The sequence below is a fragment of the Zalophus californianus genome, chromosome 6, assembly GCF_009762305.2.
Source record: "Zalophus californianus isolate mZalCal1 chromosome 6, mZalCal1.pri.v2, whole genome shotgun sequence".
NCBI classification, from domain to species: Eukaryota; Metazoa; Chordata; class Mammalia; order Carnivora; family Otariidae; genus Zalophus; species Zalophus californianus.
Window position 1 is genome coordinate 104,352,562 of NC_045600.1, and position 18,468 is coordinate 104,371,029.

Here is an 18,468-nt window from a genome sequence, read left to right on the forward strand (position 1 = left end):
CCCTTGGACAGTCAAATATGAATGACTCCGAGGTCTCTTTCAGAGCAGTTATTTTTCTTCCCTTTTTAGAAAAGTGAAGAACATGAATTTGAATGTGCTTTTAAGCAAAGTCACACTTAAGTACCTTATCTGAGGACATCTTAAAAGTAATGCAAGATTTTGTACCCTTGCCTACACTGTATGACAACCAAAACTTTGTGCGGCCAGGTTGACTAGCCAGATAACTGCTTATACCTTGTAGGTACCTTCAGAGGATTGTGAATCATCCTACCATGTTACAGGACCCTGATGTCAGGGAGTTCTTGGAAAAAGAAGAGGTTAGTATTATACTAACTGAATTTCATAATTTCTCTCTGCCTCTAGTGAAATGAAACTAGTTCATTCAACAAACATTTGAGCGCTTTACATGCATTTAGCTTAGTACGAGACTGTATCCTAATTTGTAAGCCCTCAAGAATGACAGGTATTTTTCAGCCTTTGAAATAAAAGAATTTCTGCCTGTAGTCGAAAGCAGCTGGTTTTAGAGGTCACACTGCAGCCTAGTTTTGTCTTACTGGAACAACACAACGATCTGTTTGGCAAGTCCTTTTCATGTCTTTCATAAGTTACTACTTGGCTCAAATTGAATGCTTATTTTATGCCAGGAGCTGAGGGGCGTTGGTTCAAAACCAGTTACCACAGACCACTGAACTGCCATGAGCAAAAATGTTGATTCAAGTAGACAGTCTTTTTTACAGGCTATGCATAGGCTATTCATGATTGTGAAATATTGGAGATGGCCCAATTACTAACAATTGAAGAAGTAAGTGAAATATACCAATACGACAAATACTTTATTCTTATCATGAACAGAAAGTATACAGAAGTATATATATATATTCATTGGAAATATACATAAAAGAATTACATGGGGTGCCTGGCTGGCTTAGTTGGTAGAGCATGTGACTCTTGATGTCAGGATCATGAGTTTGAGCCCCACGTTGGGTGTAGAGCTTCTTTAAAAAAAAAAGAAAATTTATAAAAAGTGAAACTTGAAACTGCATGTATATAGAGCTATGGGAACATGCTAGTCATTAAGAATCAAAAGAAACACTGGAATAAAACAATGTTGTATCTCATACCAAAAAAACTAGAAGGAAATAAGTGACAGGGTAGGACTATCATTTTGTATTTGGTTTTTCATTTTGTTTTTACTTTTAAATTTTTATTTACATATAGTATGCATTAATCTCGTGAAGAAAATGGTACTAAGTATATGGGGTTTTTTCCCCCCAGAATGAAATTTTTTAATTACAGTTTCTTTACTTAATGTAGAAATCTTTTCATTCCTCTGGGAATCCTATATCCATTTTTCTTTTTTAGTCCCTCATCTCCACTTCATACCCCTAAAACAGCGTTTGTCTACAACAGCACTTTTGACAATTTGGGCTGAATCATTCTTTGTTCTAGAGAGCTGCCCTGTGCATTGTAGGTTTAGCAACATCCCTGGCTTCTATCCACTAGATGCCAGTAGCACCCCTCCCCAGTTTGAACAACCAAAATTATCTCCAGCCTTGGCCAGATGTCCCCTAGGGGGCAAAATGGCCCCAAGTTGAAAACTACTGCCCTAATAGTCCTGAGCACCAAAATCTAATTTTTCAGCATGGTATACTATAATTACTGTAGATTCTTTACCATCCCTTCCATACCTTAGGAAAGTAGTGGTAAGACTGAACCAACCAAAAGTAACCTCAGTCTGAACAAATAATGCTCCTGTCCTTAGATCTTTGTTCACTGAGGAAAATCCAAATGGAATCAGCACAGCTTCAGAGCTTCTCAAGACCTTACATCCAGCTGTGTGCAGAGTATGCTAATCCAAAGGATCTTTTAACAAAAGCATGTTTGATATTTAAGGAGTTCATGCTGGGATGGCAGACAGTCTGAACACGAGGTCACCTGGCCACATAACAATCCTATTCTCATTTCTTTCTGCACACTATATCAAAAGCTGAAAATTTTGCTAATTCTGTTTAACATAGTATTTTGATTTTTTTCCTTTCTCTACGTGCTAGTTACAGATGTGTCTAACTGCCTTTGAAAACAACAATCTACAGTTCAAATGATTTTTTTGGCAAGTTTTGGGCATACCATCTGATGGATACTAATTCTTCTGAACCTAAAATAGGGGCAGCAGATAACATGCCATCCCGCCTTCTTGGTCTTGTAGCTGCCACGCGCCGTGGGTACCCAGACACTGAGTGGCGCTGGTCTCCTCAAGATGTTCAACAAAGCCACAGATGCCGTCAGTAAAATGACCATCAAGATGAATGAATCAGACATTGTGAGTAGCCCTGTGCCTCTCAGCTTCCCCTGCTCCCTCAGTCTTATGGGTCAGAAGCCCTGAGGAGTCCTGAATTTCTCAGAGACTTTCCTTTTAAGATAATTCAGTCCCTTTCTTAAAAAACTGCTAAGGAAATGCTGTGCTGGACACCTATATGAGTCCCCTCCATTAAAGATCTGGGCTTGTGTGTTTCAGTGGTTTGAGGAGAAGCTCCAGGAGGTAGAGTGTGAAGAGCAGCGCTTACGGAAACTGCATGCTGTTGTAGAAACTCTAGTCAACCATAGGAAAGGTAACAACCTCAGAAATGCACTTGGAGCTGGGGGAAATTGATGTCTCCAGTGAGCTGGAGATGGGAGGGCATCCTGTTCCCCAAGCCTGTCAGCCATTCAAATTGAAATTCTCAGCCCACCTCGTCCTGGATGTTCTCATCAAAAAGGTATGCCCTGCACCTCTTGCCTCAGCCACTGTGAACATTGAACTCTACCTGGGAAGGGTGCAGGGAAACCATACCACGTACAGCCTCACCTAGAACATGGACTTCAGTTGGTATGATTTGAATTGGTGGCTTATATCCAAAGTGATGTCACACACTTCAGCTACATGATCAAACGGGCAATATGTAAATTCACGGAAACCATGTATGTCTCCTAACCTTTGCCTAAGCGCTACTAAAATTTGCCAAGTTTGAATGCTTTCCTTCTCTGCCTTAAACATGGTATCAAAAAGAAATCAAAACAGGCAGAAAACCATTAGAATTGAAGGCAGTGTAAGGGTTGGCAAAATAGGGCCTAGCCCATGGGCCACATCTGGCCCTCGGCCTATTGCTACAAGCTAGGAATGGTTTTTACATTTTTAAAGTGAAGAGTGAAAAAAGAGATAAAGTGAGACCATATGTGGTCCATAAAGTTTCAATCATCTGGCCCTTAAAACATTTGTCCTGCTCTAGAACGTATAAGACTATGCGTTGTGCACATACATTCACTCTCTCTCATGCAAACAGACTACTAACAATGAGCTTTAACATAAAAATTAGACTCATTCCTTTGGCCTATTTGTATTAACTGGCCCCTAGTTCTCCAGGAATATTGGACCTGCTTCTTCCAGGTAGGCCTCAACCTAGTGAAACTTAGGCCAACAGGTGCCTCTTCCTGCTCGTGTGACCGCACTGCACTCCCCTCACTCTCTAAGTACAGATGGCCGTGGTGTAAGGGGCTGGGTTGCAGAGCCCCCTGTCGTTAGATATGCAGAGGGCAGCTTTGCTAAGGCATGCCATGCAGTGCCAGCTGACTTGTCCCTTTTCCTTGTGAGATCAGAGGCCTCTCCTGTCTTCCAGAGCTAGCGCTGAACACAGCCCAGTTTGCAAAGAGTCTAGCCATGCTTGGGAGCTCTGAGGACAACACAGCATTGTCACGGGCACTCTCCCAGCTGGCTGAGGTGGAAGAAAAAATTGAGCAGCTCCACCAGGAACAGGCCAACAATGACTTCTTCCTCCTTGCTGAGCTCCTGAGTGACTACATTCGTCTCCTGGCCATAGTCCGAGTAAGCTTCTGTTTCCTTTCCTCTTTCTCCCCCTTCCCCTTGATTTAATTTGTCTTTCTTTTGCTTTTCCCCTTCCCAAGAAACTTCCATCCATTATAGCTAAAAATAGGTGTAGCTTTTTTCTACTAGAGAGAAGGTATCTTGTGAACCAAAAAATCTATTTAACTGTTAGCTAGTTATCACAGAGTCATTTTGAGGCCTACAGCCAGTTTTTAAAATGCATCTGGAGAAAAGACTACTCTTGAATTTCCAAGTAGTCCCCTCCTTATTGTTGAAGCTGGACAGTGCTCCTTTCTTCAAACGAGGCGAATTACAGACCTGCTGTCTTGGCCTCCTGGAGCAGTGACTTCCTCAGTCCTTTGGTCTTTGACTCCTTAACAGTAAGCGGCGGCTATGCCCTGGTAAGAGCTCTTGCTGGCTTCCACTTGTCTCTCTAATGTGGGCAGTCAGGTAACTACACGGAGCCGGCTTGGCGTTGCATGGAGGAGTGTGGCCAGGGGGCTGAGAGAGCTTGTCACCAGAGTCCTTTGCTGTGCTGACCACACTGGTAAGAACACTGCAGCCTGCCTCTCAGGTCAAGCACCTCATCTGTTCTCCTGGTAACCAGGGCAGTCTGGTTTCCCATGACCTTTTAGAGCGGCCAAGGAAGCTTCAGTGGGCAGTGGTATTAGCTCTCTCATGGCCTCCTTGTGATAGAGGAAAGAGCCAAGAGGGATCCTGGCACCTGCCTTATAAGGCCTCAGTCTGCCCCTGAACCAGCTTGGGACCAGGATGAGCCTCTGAGTTGGAGCAGAGCCAGCCTCGCTCCCCATCTCCAGCCTCTCCCCCACCAGGGAGCTCCTGTGTTGTCAAGACCTGAGCTGCTCCCAGGGCTCTCATTTCCTCCATGGTAGAGTTGCTCAATACAGCCTGTGAGGTTGCTCATTGTCCTCTCCCTTAGCTGTTTGGTTTGCTGCTAACTACAGACAGATAAGAGGCTGGAAAAATAACCTGCTTTGGAATTCGTAGAACTGGTCAGGCTACAAAGACTGGAGCGCCACATCAGGGAAGGGCCCTCTCTGGGGAAGTTTTCAGAGGGGGGGCATTGTTTGGAGTCTCAGGAGAGCGCAGCTCTTGGATGTGACCCTCCCCCCCCCCCGCAGGCTGGGTGAGCCCCTGTGGACAGCGGTGAGAGAGGTCCAGCCTAGAGCTCCATGCAAAGGCTGGGGCAGCATGCCTGTGTGCAGAACTACGAGCTGGGCTTCTCTCAGAGACCCTTCACCTGCCCTCATAATCATGAGCTGGCAGAAGGATTGAGGAGATGAACAAATACTTCTTTTCTGCTATTCCCTGAACCTGGAGCTGCACCGCTCTTAACCCAGAGGGTTAGGCTTGACTCTTACGTGGATACAAAGTTCCTCTTTACCTGTCCTGTGACATTGAGCTGCTAGGAAACTGCAAGTGAGTACAAGTGACAGTCAATGCTGGGAAGGGTGAATGTGGTGGCATTTCAATCCCTAAGGTTTAAACTTTGGCAAAGGCCTGCACTAAGGAGACCTAGAAAACATCCAGGGAACTTCTGCAGCAAAGGAGAGCAAATGGAACAGGGCTGGGAGGCTGGCTCCAGGTACAGATCTCTCATCCGGGCCACCTCTTGAAGCCTACTGAGCCAGTGGGGGTGGTGGATGGTGTGGCTAGGCTAACAACTCTCCTCTGGAAATGTGTTCAAGGGACTAGAATCAGGGCAAAACAGCAAGTGGACCTTGGGGAGCTTCTTGTGAGCCTTGCTAGCCTTCCACAGTTGAATGTATAGATGAGATGGAAGCCGTGTGTCCCGTGGTAGCTTCAAGTATTTATTTAGAGATCTGTTAAGCTAACCCTGTATACTATTTGATGTTAATTTAAAGGTTGCTTCTTTAGATTGGCCTGCCCTGGTATAATCTTCCAGGCTAAGCTAGGTTTCCAGTTCTGTTATTTTGTTATAGGTCCCCTGTTTGTTTTCTCTGTACTCTGCATACCTATGATTATTTATTGGTAATTATTAATATAATGTCAGCCTTTTCTATTAGATTATAAGTTCCAGTAAAAGCAGAACCACATGTTTCATTCCCCACTGTCTTCTTAGTTCCTGGTACATGGCAGGAGCTCAGGAAAAGTGTGGAGACCCGTGGACTAACCTGAGGGAGGCAGTTCAGAAGCCATAGTCCTGGGCATTGGCATCAGGCCACCTACCATGCTCCCAGCCACCCAGCCTTGGGAGTAGCATGAAGCAGCATGGCACTGGCCTCCTGGAGGCTTGGAGAGGAGTCTTACCCGAGCTTGTGCATTTTGATGTTAAGCTTCCAGCTGGGCACTAACATGTGGCTGCAGAACCTGCCCTTGCTCGGTCCTTCTCTAGCACAGCTGCTGGGAGAGAGTCCCCCTCCCCCCACCCCGCCCCCTGGCAGAGCCAGTGGAGCTCCTGAAGGGCTGGTTGTGCTCTTCCCCAACCCCCCACCCCCACAGGCTGCTTTCGACCAGCGCATGAAGACCTGGCAGCGCTGGCAGGATGCTCAAGCTACGCTGCAGAAGAAGCGGGAGGCTGAGGCTCGGCTGCTTTGGGCCAACAAGCCTGACAAATTGCAGCAGGCCAAGGATGAGATTTTAGAGGTAAGGCCCCCCATGGCAGACCAGTGGGGGTGTTCGACTGGCTCCTGAATGAGCCCAGGTCCCATCCCCGCCCCCCCAGATGCTTGAAACCCCACAGCAGGCAAGAGAGCTGTTTTGAGTCTGAAGGACGCTGGCTGCTGGGGAGCCTCTGAGGAGGCCAGACTTGTCAAGTCAGAATCTCTGCAGGAAGAGTCCTGGGTGGGTCTTCAGAAAACTCCCGAGGTGATTCAGATATGCCTCTCTGGTGAGAACTTAAATTCAGTTCTCTGGAACGCCCATCTCTGCTGGCGGGTGCCCAAACCAGAGGCTTTGGAGTGCCAGAACTTTCTTAGAGATCAGGCCCGGCCTGGGGTACACAGTACCTCTCTTTTCCAGCCAGATGGCCTTACACACTCAATCTCATATGGTTTCTAGTCTTACCCAGAGGGATAGACAGACATAATGACCAATTCAGGCCTCATATGTAAAATTGCTGTTCAGAGGTAAAGACTCTGTAATGGTGTCATAATATTAAGTGATCCTTTCTTTCCCCTTTCTTCCCAGTGGGAGTCTCGGGTGACCCAGTATGAAAGGGACTTTGAAAGAATTTCAACTGTGGTCCGAAAAGAAGTGATACGGTTTGAGGTGAGATAGAACATTCTGCTCCTCACAGTGCCTGGTTTAGTGGTAGTGTTGGTTTTGTCCACGTCTGTTGAGGGAGACAGGTGGAAGTGCTGCTGACTTGCTGGTAGTTGTGAACAGGCGTGGCCTGTGTGTGTGGTGTGTGTGTGTGTGTGTGTTCACATTTGTGTTCTGAGGCAAAGTAGATGTCCTATGTTGCTGGGCCAGGCAGTTAGACACAAAACAAAGCTTGTGGCTGTCCTGTGTCCTCTGGTCCCCTTTCCTTTCTCCTCTCTTCCTTCATCCCCCAACCCCTGCCCACCATGAAGAAAGCTTTGCAAGGCCTTGGCAGGAGCCGTTTGACTAGAAATGATAGCTATTCCAGCTGCTGGCTATAGTTTCTGGGGTTGTGTTTGACCTTGATCAGTAATAAACACCACCCCATTAAGAGGGGTAGGAGCAACTGTCTGGATGATCACTCTAGAATCCTGTCTCCTATAGAAAGAGAAATCAAAGGACTTCAAAAACCATGTGATCAAGTACCTTGAGACACTGCTATATTCACAGCAGCAGGTATGTAAGTTATACATCCTCCGCTGTGCCCGCTCCAGAGGCCAGCTGCCTTCTTTGGGCTTTGGTAACAGGATGGGATGGGCTGGCCCTGTTGCTCTAACATGGAGCATTTAATAGGGTCTTTGGCTAAGCAGGATTGCCCAAATCCTACAAGAAGTTAGTTTTTAAGGACAAACCCCAACTCTCCCTATAACCTCGTGGTACCACCTAACCCTCTTAAGGCTGAGGCCCCAGTCAGTGTGGTGAACAGTGGGCCCCACTGTGAGGAGCTAACTGAGCTAGGCAAAGCTGTGGCCCCCACAGGGGTACTTCCTCCAGGGCAGAAGCAGGACTGTCTTTAGCAATTTCCCTTGCACTTGATGCTTCCTCTCAGTCTAGAGACAGGTAAGGGCAGGGTGGCTTGCTGGCCAATCTGTCCCAAGGTCTACTCAGCCTAGCCATTTCCCCAGCTTGGCCTCAGCTCCAGCCTCCCTTTAGGTGGCTAAGTCGTCTGGGGGACTGTGCTAAGGCACAGTGCTTGCTCTCCTCCCAGGCTCAGGCCCTGCCACTCGGTGGGGCACTTGCTTACTGTCCCAACTTCTTTGCAGCTGGCAAAGTACTGGGAAGCCTTCCTTCCTGAGGCAAAGGCCATCTCCTAATGGACCAAGGACACCAGAACCCACCTGCCTGACGCTGCCTTTTTATACACTGTCCACCACCTCCGCTGGACTCCAGTGATGCATCCTGCCTAGCCTGGACTTTACCCCTTCCTCCCCGCCCCCACGACCAACCTATCCCCATTCTAACCGTTACTTCATTTAGCTTCCATATATATTTTCTTACCTGAGAGAATAGTTTCTTGCTTTAAGCAAAAGACCCACACTAGGTGGTGGAGTTAGGGAATAGGGGTGGAGTGTTGATATAAATATATAAATACAAATGTATATTTTTCAGGATGTGGTTGGAACTGGGAATAACGTTTTCTGTTACTCCTGATGGTGCCATGAAAAGATTATGTAATAAAATATTTTAAAATCAGGTCACATGACTCAATGGTGGTGCTTTTTGCTTTAGGCCGTGGAGCAGTTGGGAAGCAGGTCTGGAATACTCCGAACCAAGAAGTTGCCCAGGTGTAGAGTAAGTTTCTCTCCACAGGAGTTTACAAGCTTTTGCTGCTGCGTCCCTATGGAACTAGGATTTTTTTTTTTTTTTCTGTCTACCTCAGCTGCCTGCTCTGAGGGTCTCTTAATCTGTTTAATTCTTATTCCTGCTTTTTTAGGGAAGGAGTTGTAAAGACATCTCTTATAGTAAGAGAGGGAAAATGGATTCTCCTGCAAAGGAGGCAGACTCTCTTTTAGTCCTACTGTTTCCCTTAGCTGCCCAGGGCTCTCTCAGTCTTGCCCTCTGATAGCAGTCTTGTATTCTGAACTTCTTTTTGCCACATCCTCAGTAGACTGATTCATGTGAAAAGTGTAAAGGGGTGATAAGAGACTTAACACTTTCTCCACTGACAGAGCCAGGCACTCTGCCTCCAGATAAGGTCATCCAAGAGTTCCTAAATTTTTTGAGGTTCCAAGAAGCTTTACTGTCTGTGCCCAGGAGGTAGCATGCCAACAAGAGGCTGAGTGTTGTCCACACAGGCCAAGGGCATTCAAAGGGGTCTCTGTCCCGGCCTGGCCAGGGAGGCTCGAGTCTCTGATGCACTGTTACTGAGCTTCCCCTCAGCTGTGTCCACAGCTGCTTAAACTGGCTGCTCCAAGGGGACTTGGAGCTGCTCTGCAGGGTCGGGTTGGCAGACTGTCTGCCGTGGAACCTCGCCAACTCCCGGGCCCCCCGCCCCAGCCTCAGCCCCAGAGATGCCCCTTTCTGAGGGTATTCCACACCTGCTCTGTTAGTTTTCTTTGGTGGGTGGTCAAGGTTTGGGGAGGGGCAGCCTGAGGCAAGAGAATGCAGTCAAGGACACTGCTTTCTGGTACACCAGGCTGGTGGGGGCAGGGATGTGGGGGGAAGGGGAAGTGCAGTGCTGGCAAGTATCTTTTTCAACAGGTTGAGTTTTTTTGGAAAAAGTCACTCAGTCTCTTCCTATCTCCCAGTATCCTCATTACCACCCTTGATTCTATCCTTCCAGTCTTTCTTATGTGTTTGCTTTTGCCTAGTTGTAATAATATACACAAAATATTTTGTATGCTGCTTTTATCACTCAGCACTGTATATTTTATAAGCATTTCTTCTATATTGTTATATATCTTCACAAGCTTTATTTCTAAGGCTATGTAATTTTGAGGCTTCCACAGAGTGATTGTACCATAATTCTGACTCATCCCTTGTTGTTGGATTCTTGGTTGTTTGGTAAATTTTTAAATTTTAATAGAATTTCAGTCTTACAGAAAAGTTCCAGGATATCACAAAGAACTCCCATATATCCTTTACCCAAATTTACCGAGTCTTTACATTTTACCTTATTTGCTTTGACTTTTAATATCTATATTTATGTATTGTATTTTCTGAAGCATTTGAGAGTAAGTTGCAGACATTGTGCCCCTTTACCCCAGAATGTTTAGTATTTCCTTAAGAACAAGGATGCTGTCTCATAACTTAAAACCATAAGTATGGTTATCCAAATCAAGAAGTTGGACACTGAAATAATGTTATATAACCCATGGTCCATATTTAAATTTTGTCAGTTGTCCCAGTAATGTCCTTTATAGCCCTTCCCTTTTTCCTGGTGCAAGATCATGTGTTACATTTAGTTGTAACACATGATTACACATGTCTCTATCCAGAAGAACTTCACAGCCTTTGGTTCATTGCTTTTCATTACCTTGGCATTTTTGAAGAATACAGGGCCTCATGGTTCCATATGACTAGATTAGGGTTTTGCAATGAGGCAGGAACATCACAGAAGTGATGTATCCTCAGTAAATTTTAAGCTGGCATATGATGTCAGTTGGTCCTGTTAAGCTGAAGTTAACTCTGATCACTTGATTACTCTTTTCCCTTTTGTAATTAACAAGGAATTTGTGAGGAGATACTTTAAGATCATGTAAATATTTTGTTTCTCATCCATTATGCTTTTCTAACTCCGTAATCTGCATTTATTGGTTGGCACTCTACTAAAGAAAAGCATCCTTTCTCCCTACTTAATAATCTACATGTTTATCAGGGTGGATGAATGGTTTCCTATTTTACTCAGTTACAAGCCATTGCTTTGATTTACTTTGATTCTCAAATCATCCCAGATTTCTGGGAGGGTCCTGTGTCTTTTTAACCCGTCCCCTTCATTTTTTAACACTTTTGTTGCTTTCTGGCATAATAAAGTGTTTCAGGCTTCTCTTGTATCTTCCTTGCCCCAGCCCTGGAATCAGTCTTTTCTCCATGGAGTCTTGATTTCTCTTGGTGGAGGATTGTATTTAGAAACCGAGGTCTGGGTGCCGAGAGTGCTCGTTGCTCCTGCAGTGTCATTGCTTCTAGGCCCTTGGTGGCCAGAGCAAGAAAATAAGGATAAAGATCTATAGCAATAGTGAGAGAGAGAGAGATGGCATAAAGAATTAGATATTAGAAATCATTAACTCACACGGATACTTCCAGTCTAGCCCCATTGGGTTTATCCTCGTCTCCCTTTTCCATATGGAGACTTTATTCTCCAAAGAAACTTAATTTTAAAACTTTCTCCTTGCTTTGTTATGTTCCATCCAATGATCATCCTGATGCAAGTTTATTTTTATTATTTCCTGGGATAGAATCTCTGGTTTCAGAACTTCCTGCTCAGCCCCCAGTATCTGAGGCTAACAGGGTCCGTGCATTTCTGTACAGAGCTTGCAGACATGGAAATTGAGAAGGCCAACAGCGGGTTAAGAGTACTGAGCCCAAAGGCCTGCACAGTCGTACAAAAGGAGTCCTTCTACCTGGGGACTCAGGAAGATGAAATCTGTAGAGAAGAGGATGCTTGAACTGTGTCTTAAAGGTGAAGAGGTGTTCGCCCCTTCTGCTGGCCATTCTGCCTCCTAACAGTGGGAGGTAGGCACATCTGGGAAATGCAAGTGGCTCAGTGTGGCCAGAGTTGAGTCAGTGGGCAGCCTGCAGAGAGTGATGAGCAGGAAGCAGATCACACCGCTTGATACAACTTGTGAGGTGCTTGGAATGTTATCCTGAAGTGTGTGGAGCTACCGGGGGGACTTAAGCAGGAAATAACATGGTCACATCAGAAGGTGTGAGACTGGAAGCAAGGAGAGCAGCCAGGCTCATCCCAGCCAGCCGACTGCTGAGGAGGGCAGAAAGAATGGTCTTGGAGCTCCAGGGAGAGGCTCGGGAGGCGGACTTGGACCCACTAGTATCCGGGCACTGTTTTGATGAGAGACCTGAGGGAGGGCGGTAGCTAGCCTCACCTGCAGGTTTCTGGCTAGAATTCTGGGGTAGACAGTGAAGCCCTTCATGACACAGGTAACACAGGAGGCCAAGTAGGTTTGGAACAGATGGGAGCAGAACACTGAGGACAGTAGGTGCTGACCATGGCCTGTAGTGTAAGAGGCTCCTCTGAATGAGAAGGGAGGCCTGTGCTGAGAGGTGGGAGAGAAACAGAGTAAAAGGAGCCTTTATTTAAAGGTGGGTCAGACTTAGCATGTTAATAAAATTCAGAGGAGAGAAAGGGAATCACCATCAGAGCCTGTCTGGGAGCAAATGCACAGAGCAAGGCGCCTCACTGCCAGGCCAGGAGGCGAGGAGGTGTGGGGAAGAAAGATACGATGGGGCAGAGAATAAAGGTCTCCTGCTTGATAATTACAGTGTTCTCAAATAGGGATACCTGGTTTTCCTATTTTGAGTCAGATGGTTTAGAGAAGTGTGGAGATAAGTTTACACTTCCCCCGTTTCTCCTTGTGTTATTTCCCCTAAGAATCTCTGGGCTCCAGAGCCTTGAGGATGAGGACCTTGAGCTGGACGGACCCCAACATTCAATATGAATAGTCATTGACAGAATAAATGAGAAGTAGGAAGCATAGAAAGTGTCACACATAGATATTTGTAACTTTGAACTCTTTCCAGAAGACTTGCATTCTGGGGCACCTGGCTGGCTCAATTTGGTGGAGTATGTGACTCTTAATCTCGGAGTTGTTAGTTCAAGCCCCATGTTGGGCATGGAGCCTACTTAAAATTAAAAAAAAAAAAAAAAAGACTTGCAACCTGAATGCACCTGTACCTGGGAACCCTAAAGAAAATAAAGAATGCCTTTGCAGGGTGCCTGGGTGGCTCAGTTGGTTAAGCGACTGCCTTCGGCTCAGGTCATGATCCTGGAGTCCCAGGATCGAGTCCCGCATCGGGCTCCCTGCTCAGCAGGGAGTCTGCTTCTCCCTCTGACCCTCCCCCCTCTCATGTGCTCTCTCTGTCTCATTCTCTCTCTCAAATAAATAAAAATCTTAAAATAAAAAAGAATGCCTTTGCAGCTCAAAGCTTAAAAACGGGGAGATGATGATGAAATCTGCTAAGGGTGGGACTGGGAACTGGTTGAGGAGAGATGGAGATAGAATGAGTGCCCATTGCTGAGCATGCTTGGGGCCCACCTGGGAGTGGAAACCATGGATTTGTGAGGGGCATCAGGCTGAAAGTCGTGGGATTTCCCCACAGCAGCCTAAGGAAACAGGAGGGAAAGGGAATATGATGATCCCTTCCGCAGCAAAGAAGAGCAGACCTTTGCTGCAACTGGCACACGCTTAAGCTGAAGGCTTTATCTCTGGAGACACTGGCTAAGATTTTCTGCTCTGCGCCTGGGGAGAGTAGGGCCTTAGCTGAGCGTTAGAAATGGGTAAGAGCCACTCATCCCTGTCTTCTGGCTGTGGGGATGGTGTGTACGTCATCTGCCAATGTCTTACGACACCAGGTGTGTGGTTGATGATGGCATTTTCTGCCAAACAGTCAACACTCTGAAGTGGTACGTCTTTGTAACTCCATGGTCCCTAGCAAAGATTTGGGCTCAAAATAGGTGCCAAATAGATAAATGTTGAATGATCTCCAACTGCAGATTCTACCTGGCATTCACAGCCTTCTGTGAGAGGCTGCAGCTCACCTTTCCAGTTTATCTCCCAGTGCTTCACAACAATGCCAACACCTAACAGAAACTGCCTCCAAACAGGCTCTTTCCTTTCTCACTTCCATGCGGCCTAAGGAGCCTTTTATTAATGGTGGGCTTTGTACCTGATGCACCCTGTCTCGGCTCCCACCCCTCTCTTCAGTCTCAGAATTACACCTGTCTGAATGGGAGTGTAAGTAGGTAGAGATGGAGGGCACTGGCGAATGTGTCAGAATATTCACTGGGGATTCCCATAGACATGTCTAGATGCCAAGTCCATGAAGATGACTGTGTGAAGATGCCCATCTTCGTATCATTTACAGTTGTAAAAATTGAAATCAATCTAAATGTACAGCAGGAAGGGATTAAATGAATTATGGTACAGAATACATTTGGATATTATACAGTCATTGGAGATGATACATAGCTATATTCATTGACAAGGAAAACATTTTTAAGTGAAAAAAGGTTACAGAATTACATGTATAGTATGGTCTACATTTATACAAAATTATATATGGGAAGGATGTTGATTGAACTGTTATCTATGGTTGCCAAAGGGATGGAATTTTGCATTATTTAAAATTTTTATACCATTTTATGTTGCTTGGAATTTCTGTGTATTATTTTTATAATCATAAAAATTAAATGAAATGTTTTCGTTATGGGAAAACCCAGTGCATCCTTTGAGGCCTACTTTATATGTACATTCTCCAGGAAGCTTTCCTTGATGCACTTTCCATTCTATGCCCAGACTGGAATGGTAGCCCTACCTCCTTTGTAGCTCTTTGTCATCTCTTAAACCTTTGGTTTTTCTCACTCTTGTGGGCATTGTTATCTCTGAGATGATCTCATTAACCTCTGGGGCTCAGAACTCCTTAAGATCATGGACTATGTTGTTCCTACCCATCTCCACATTCACCCACAAAGGCAGCCTGAGGGGGCAATGGCTGCCATTCAGCTCTGGCAATTATTGTTTTACGAGCCTGTGGGCCCAGATCTTGGGGTTTTTGAAGAGATCCAGAAATCAGGCCTGATTTGGGGTTGGCAGGAATGGTGCTTCAGGGGTGGGGGGGTGCCTGCAGGCTGGGAGGTGATCGCCACCTGCCCCACACTTGCCCCAAACAGGACTCCTCCCCTTTGCCCTTGTCTGTTGTGGGAATGCCCCTCTGGCTGTGACGACCAGACTTCGGGAGCAGAAAACACCCCTCACTCCCAAGGCTCCTCCAAGGTAGCCAGCTGCTCAACCTCCATCAGATGCACTTAGGGTCCAGGAAAACCACTGTCCAATCTGAGTTAGGACCTTTCCCTCTAGGGATGTAACCATTGTTTCCTCCTAGCTTCGGAGCTCTCAGCTTCCTCTTCCATGTTGAGTGGCAGTGGTGATGACCACAGGGGCACAACCAGCAGGTCTCCAGGCAGCCTCACCAGAAATAATGACAATAAGGCACCTGGTAGGCGGGAATGGGTGTAGGAGCAGGGTAATCCCTTCCCACTGTGGAGCCTCACAATAAGAGCTGTCATGTGTTAAAGGCCTACTCTGGGCCTTTGGGCTTTGAAACATCTCGAATCTAGCATCAGGAACTTCCAGGTGGGCATCACTATCTGCATTAAAAGACAGGCTCTGAGACCTGAAGCAGCCTGTTCAGTTTCACGCCCCACTGTCTCCAAGCTCAGAGGGAAGACCTGAACCCAATCTCCTTGACTCAGCTTGTCTGCCACACCATGTCCCACACATTCTCGGCAGGGATGGACAAGAGGAACCTAGATAATAATCGACTAAGTTGTTCTTAAAGACCTGACTGTGAAGCCACACAGTAGACCTGTTAAGGACATGTTATCCACCTGACTTGTAGGCATGTGAACTTCTCTGACCTCTGTGAGGTACTCTCTCCCCAGACGTGCGCAGTGTGTGGCCCAGCTGGGGAGCAGGAGCAGAAGCTGGAGGACAGGGAAGCAGCTTGGGTGAGTACCTGGGGACCATCAGTGGCAGAGACAAAACCTCCACTTGCTGAGAAACCACAGACAGCACCCAGAGCTCGAGTGGGAGCTGAGAGCACTTCAGTCCCAGACCTCAGGTCCCTCCTAGCCTTTGGCCTGGCTTTCCTCTTGGCCTCAGTGCTTGGACCTGCAACTCTCCACAATAAACCCCTGTGACTCCAGGGTTCCTAAGCCCATCTTTGTTCCCAGAACCTCAGCACTGAGCACACCAGAGGGGCTGATTGGTTGGTCCTGTGACATAATTGTTCTAAGTAAGCGGTGTTGGGAGTTGTAGCACCTTGAGAACAATCTCCCTGGGAAGCTGTGCTGCCTCAGAGGCCTCTGCCAACCCTCCCCCGCCAGCCCTGGGTCATGTCTGAAGCAACTGAGCTGTCCTTGTCATCTGGGTGGAGGTGGTAAGGGATTCCTAGTAGTGACACTGCTGGCTGGAGCCCCAGGGCTAGAGCCTGTGTGTCCCCTGAGAAGCACCCACCCTGAGTCAAACTTTGCTTTTCGGGCTGTGGCAGGACACGCTCATCAAAGGTGCTCTCCTAACACAACCGTCTCCAGGGCTCACTTCCCCTCCCATGCACCTCCATTTCCTCCTCTGTAAGATGAAGAGTTTAGACTCAATAATTTAAGATGTTTTAGTAGCACTACTGTTTTTGTAGACATCTACACCAAAGTCCAGTATTCAAAACATAAAGGTATTGTGTTCTCTTTTATTAAAGATGTACCCATTAGGGGGCACCTGGGTGGCTCAGGTGGTTAAGCATCTGCCTTCCTTTGGCTCAGGTCATGATCTCAGGGTCCTGGGATCGAGTCCTGCATCGGGCTCCTTGCTCAGCAGGGAGCCTGCTTCACACTCTGCCTGCCACTGCCCCTGCTTGTGCTCTCTCTCTGTCAAATAAATAAAATCTTTAAAAAAAAAAAGATGTGCCCAGGGGCGCCTGGGTGGCTCAGTCGTTAAGCGTCTGCCTTCAGCTCAGGTCATGATCCCAGGGTCCTGGGATCGAGCCCCGCGTCGGGCTCCCTGCTCAGCGGGAAGCCTGCTTCTCCCTCTGCCTGCCGCTCCCCCTGCTTGTGCTCTCTCCCTATCTCTCTCTGTGTGTCAAATAGATAAATAAAATCTTTAAAAAAAAAAAGATGTGCCCATTAGAAAGGCAATTAGTAAGAACTCGGAGGTTGGTAGGATGAATAGGATAGTTGCTGATTTACACCATACTCTGCTCCCAATTTATTCTGCCATTTTTTGGTTGCACAATATCGACAAAATCAGGAAATTTTTTTAAAATTTTATTTACTTTTCAGAGAGAATGACAGAGAGAGAATGAGAGGGGGGAGGGGCAGAGGGAGAAGCAGACTCCCCACTGAGCAGGGAGCCCGATGCGGGACTCGATCCCGGGACTCCAGGATCATGACCTGAGCCAAAGGCAGTCGCTTAACCAACTGAGCCACCCAGGCGCCCCAAATCAGGAAATTTTTTTAAAGAGAGCATAAGCAGGGGAAGCAGCAGAGGGAGAAGCAGACTCCCACTGAGCAGGGAGCCCCATGTGGGACTCAATCCCAGGACCCCAGGATCATGACCTGAGCCGAAGGGAGATATTTAACCGACTGAGCCACCCAGGCGCCCCAAAATCAGGAAAATTCTGATCACCGAGTTAGTAGTTAAAATAGTTCATTTTTTAACCTAACCTCAAAATCTCAGGATACTGAAAGAGGAAGAGTAAAGCTTATTTGTGTTGTTTCAAAGTTGAATCAACAATATATTAGGATGAACCATATGTAACTGCCCATATCCTACCATTGTGACATACAAAAAGAGCAAATTGTATAATTCAGTAAATAATAAGAGCTAACATTAATTTACTGTGTGCCAGGCCCCTGCTAAACATTTTGGAAGCATGACGTCTTAATATCCACACACCACGGTCTGCTGTGCAGATAAGAACCCCGAGTGCAAGGAGCTGTCTGAGCTTGTCCAGGTGACCAGAGCCTCCAGGGTGAAGCGATCAGGCGGCGCAGTCGCGGGTTGCGGGGCTGGGCCCCCTCGGGCTAGTTTCCCTCCTCCGGCTGCAGGCCTGGCGGGAAGAATCCAGCCTCTGTGCCCGGGGGCGCCCACCAGCCCAGGAGCTGCTTGTTTTCTTAAAGAGGTTAGCCACCTCCTGAGCAGCGTCCGCGGCTCCGCGGAAGCCCGGCCATTGCAAGGGGCTTTGTGTGCCGGCTGCGGAGGGCCCGGGAGAGCCAGGGCCCAGGCAAGGCGGCAGCCGCGGTCCAGCCCACCTGCGCCATCCCCAGACCGGGCCGGGGAGGGGACACTTGTGCCCCCAGCCCTTGCTGCCCTCTGCTTGGCGGTGACCCTCATCCCCAGGAGGCAAGAGACTGGTGCCTGCAATGTGGCCCCCAACCAGGAGCGGCCGCAGCGCCCCGGAAGGTGTGAAAACCGCCCACGCGCTCAGAAAACTGGGCTCAGAGCTGATTTGCGATTCAACGGGCCTTGTAGGTGATGATGATGACGGTGATGCCTGTGGAGGCCTGGGAACCACTGCTCTATAGTCTGATCTGGAAATACTCTGGCCAAAAAAACCAGTGCTTTTAAGCCCCTTTCTCGCAGAAACTTGTAAATGAAATTCATGCATTAGAGAGTGATGGAGAAAAGGCAAAGGCTTGTACAGTAAAACTCATTCTGAAAACAGCAGTCGCTTTGAGGGTCTACACACCCATCCTAGAGTGTGTGGAACTTAGCTCCGTGTTCATCCACTACAGAAAATAAGCATTTCCCTTGACC

At 47.2% G+C, this 18,468-nt stretch overlaps 1 protein-coding gene across 1 annotated transcript in view; it reads left to right on the forward strand.

The window, feature by feature from the left end:
* Positions 1-8,678, forward strand: part of SNX1 (sorting nexin 1) — a 32,796-nt gene extending 24,118 nt beyond the window's left edge. Inside the window, exons 8-15 of the mRNA XM_027569952.1 lie at positions 242-317; positions 2,207-2,320; positions 2,516-2,609; positions 3,654-3,859; positions 6,344-6,487; positions 7,031-7,111; positions 7,589-7,660; positions 8,248-8,678. Of these exons, the coding sequence (XP_027425753.1) occupies positions 242-317; positions 2,207-2,320; positions 2,516-2,609; positions 3,654-3,859; positions 6,344-6,487; positions 7,031-7,111; positions 7,589-7,660; positions 8,248-8,298 (838 nt within the window). The 3' untranslated portion in view covers positions 8,299-8,678. The remainder of the gene's footprint in view (positions 1-241; positions 318-2,206; positions 2,321-2,515; positions 2,610-3,653; positions 3,860-6,343; positions 6,488-7,030; positions 7,112-7,588; positions 7,661-8,247) is intronic.
* Positions 8,679-18,468: the final 9,790 nt, after the last annotated feature.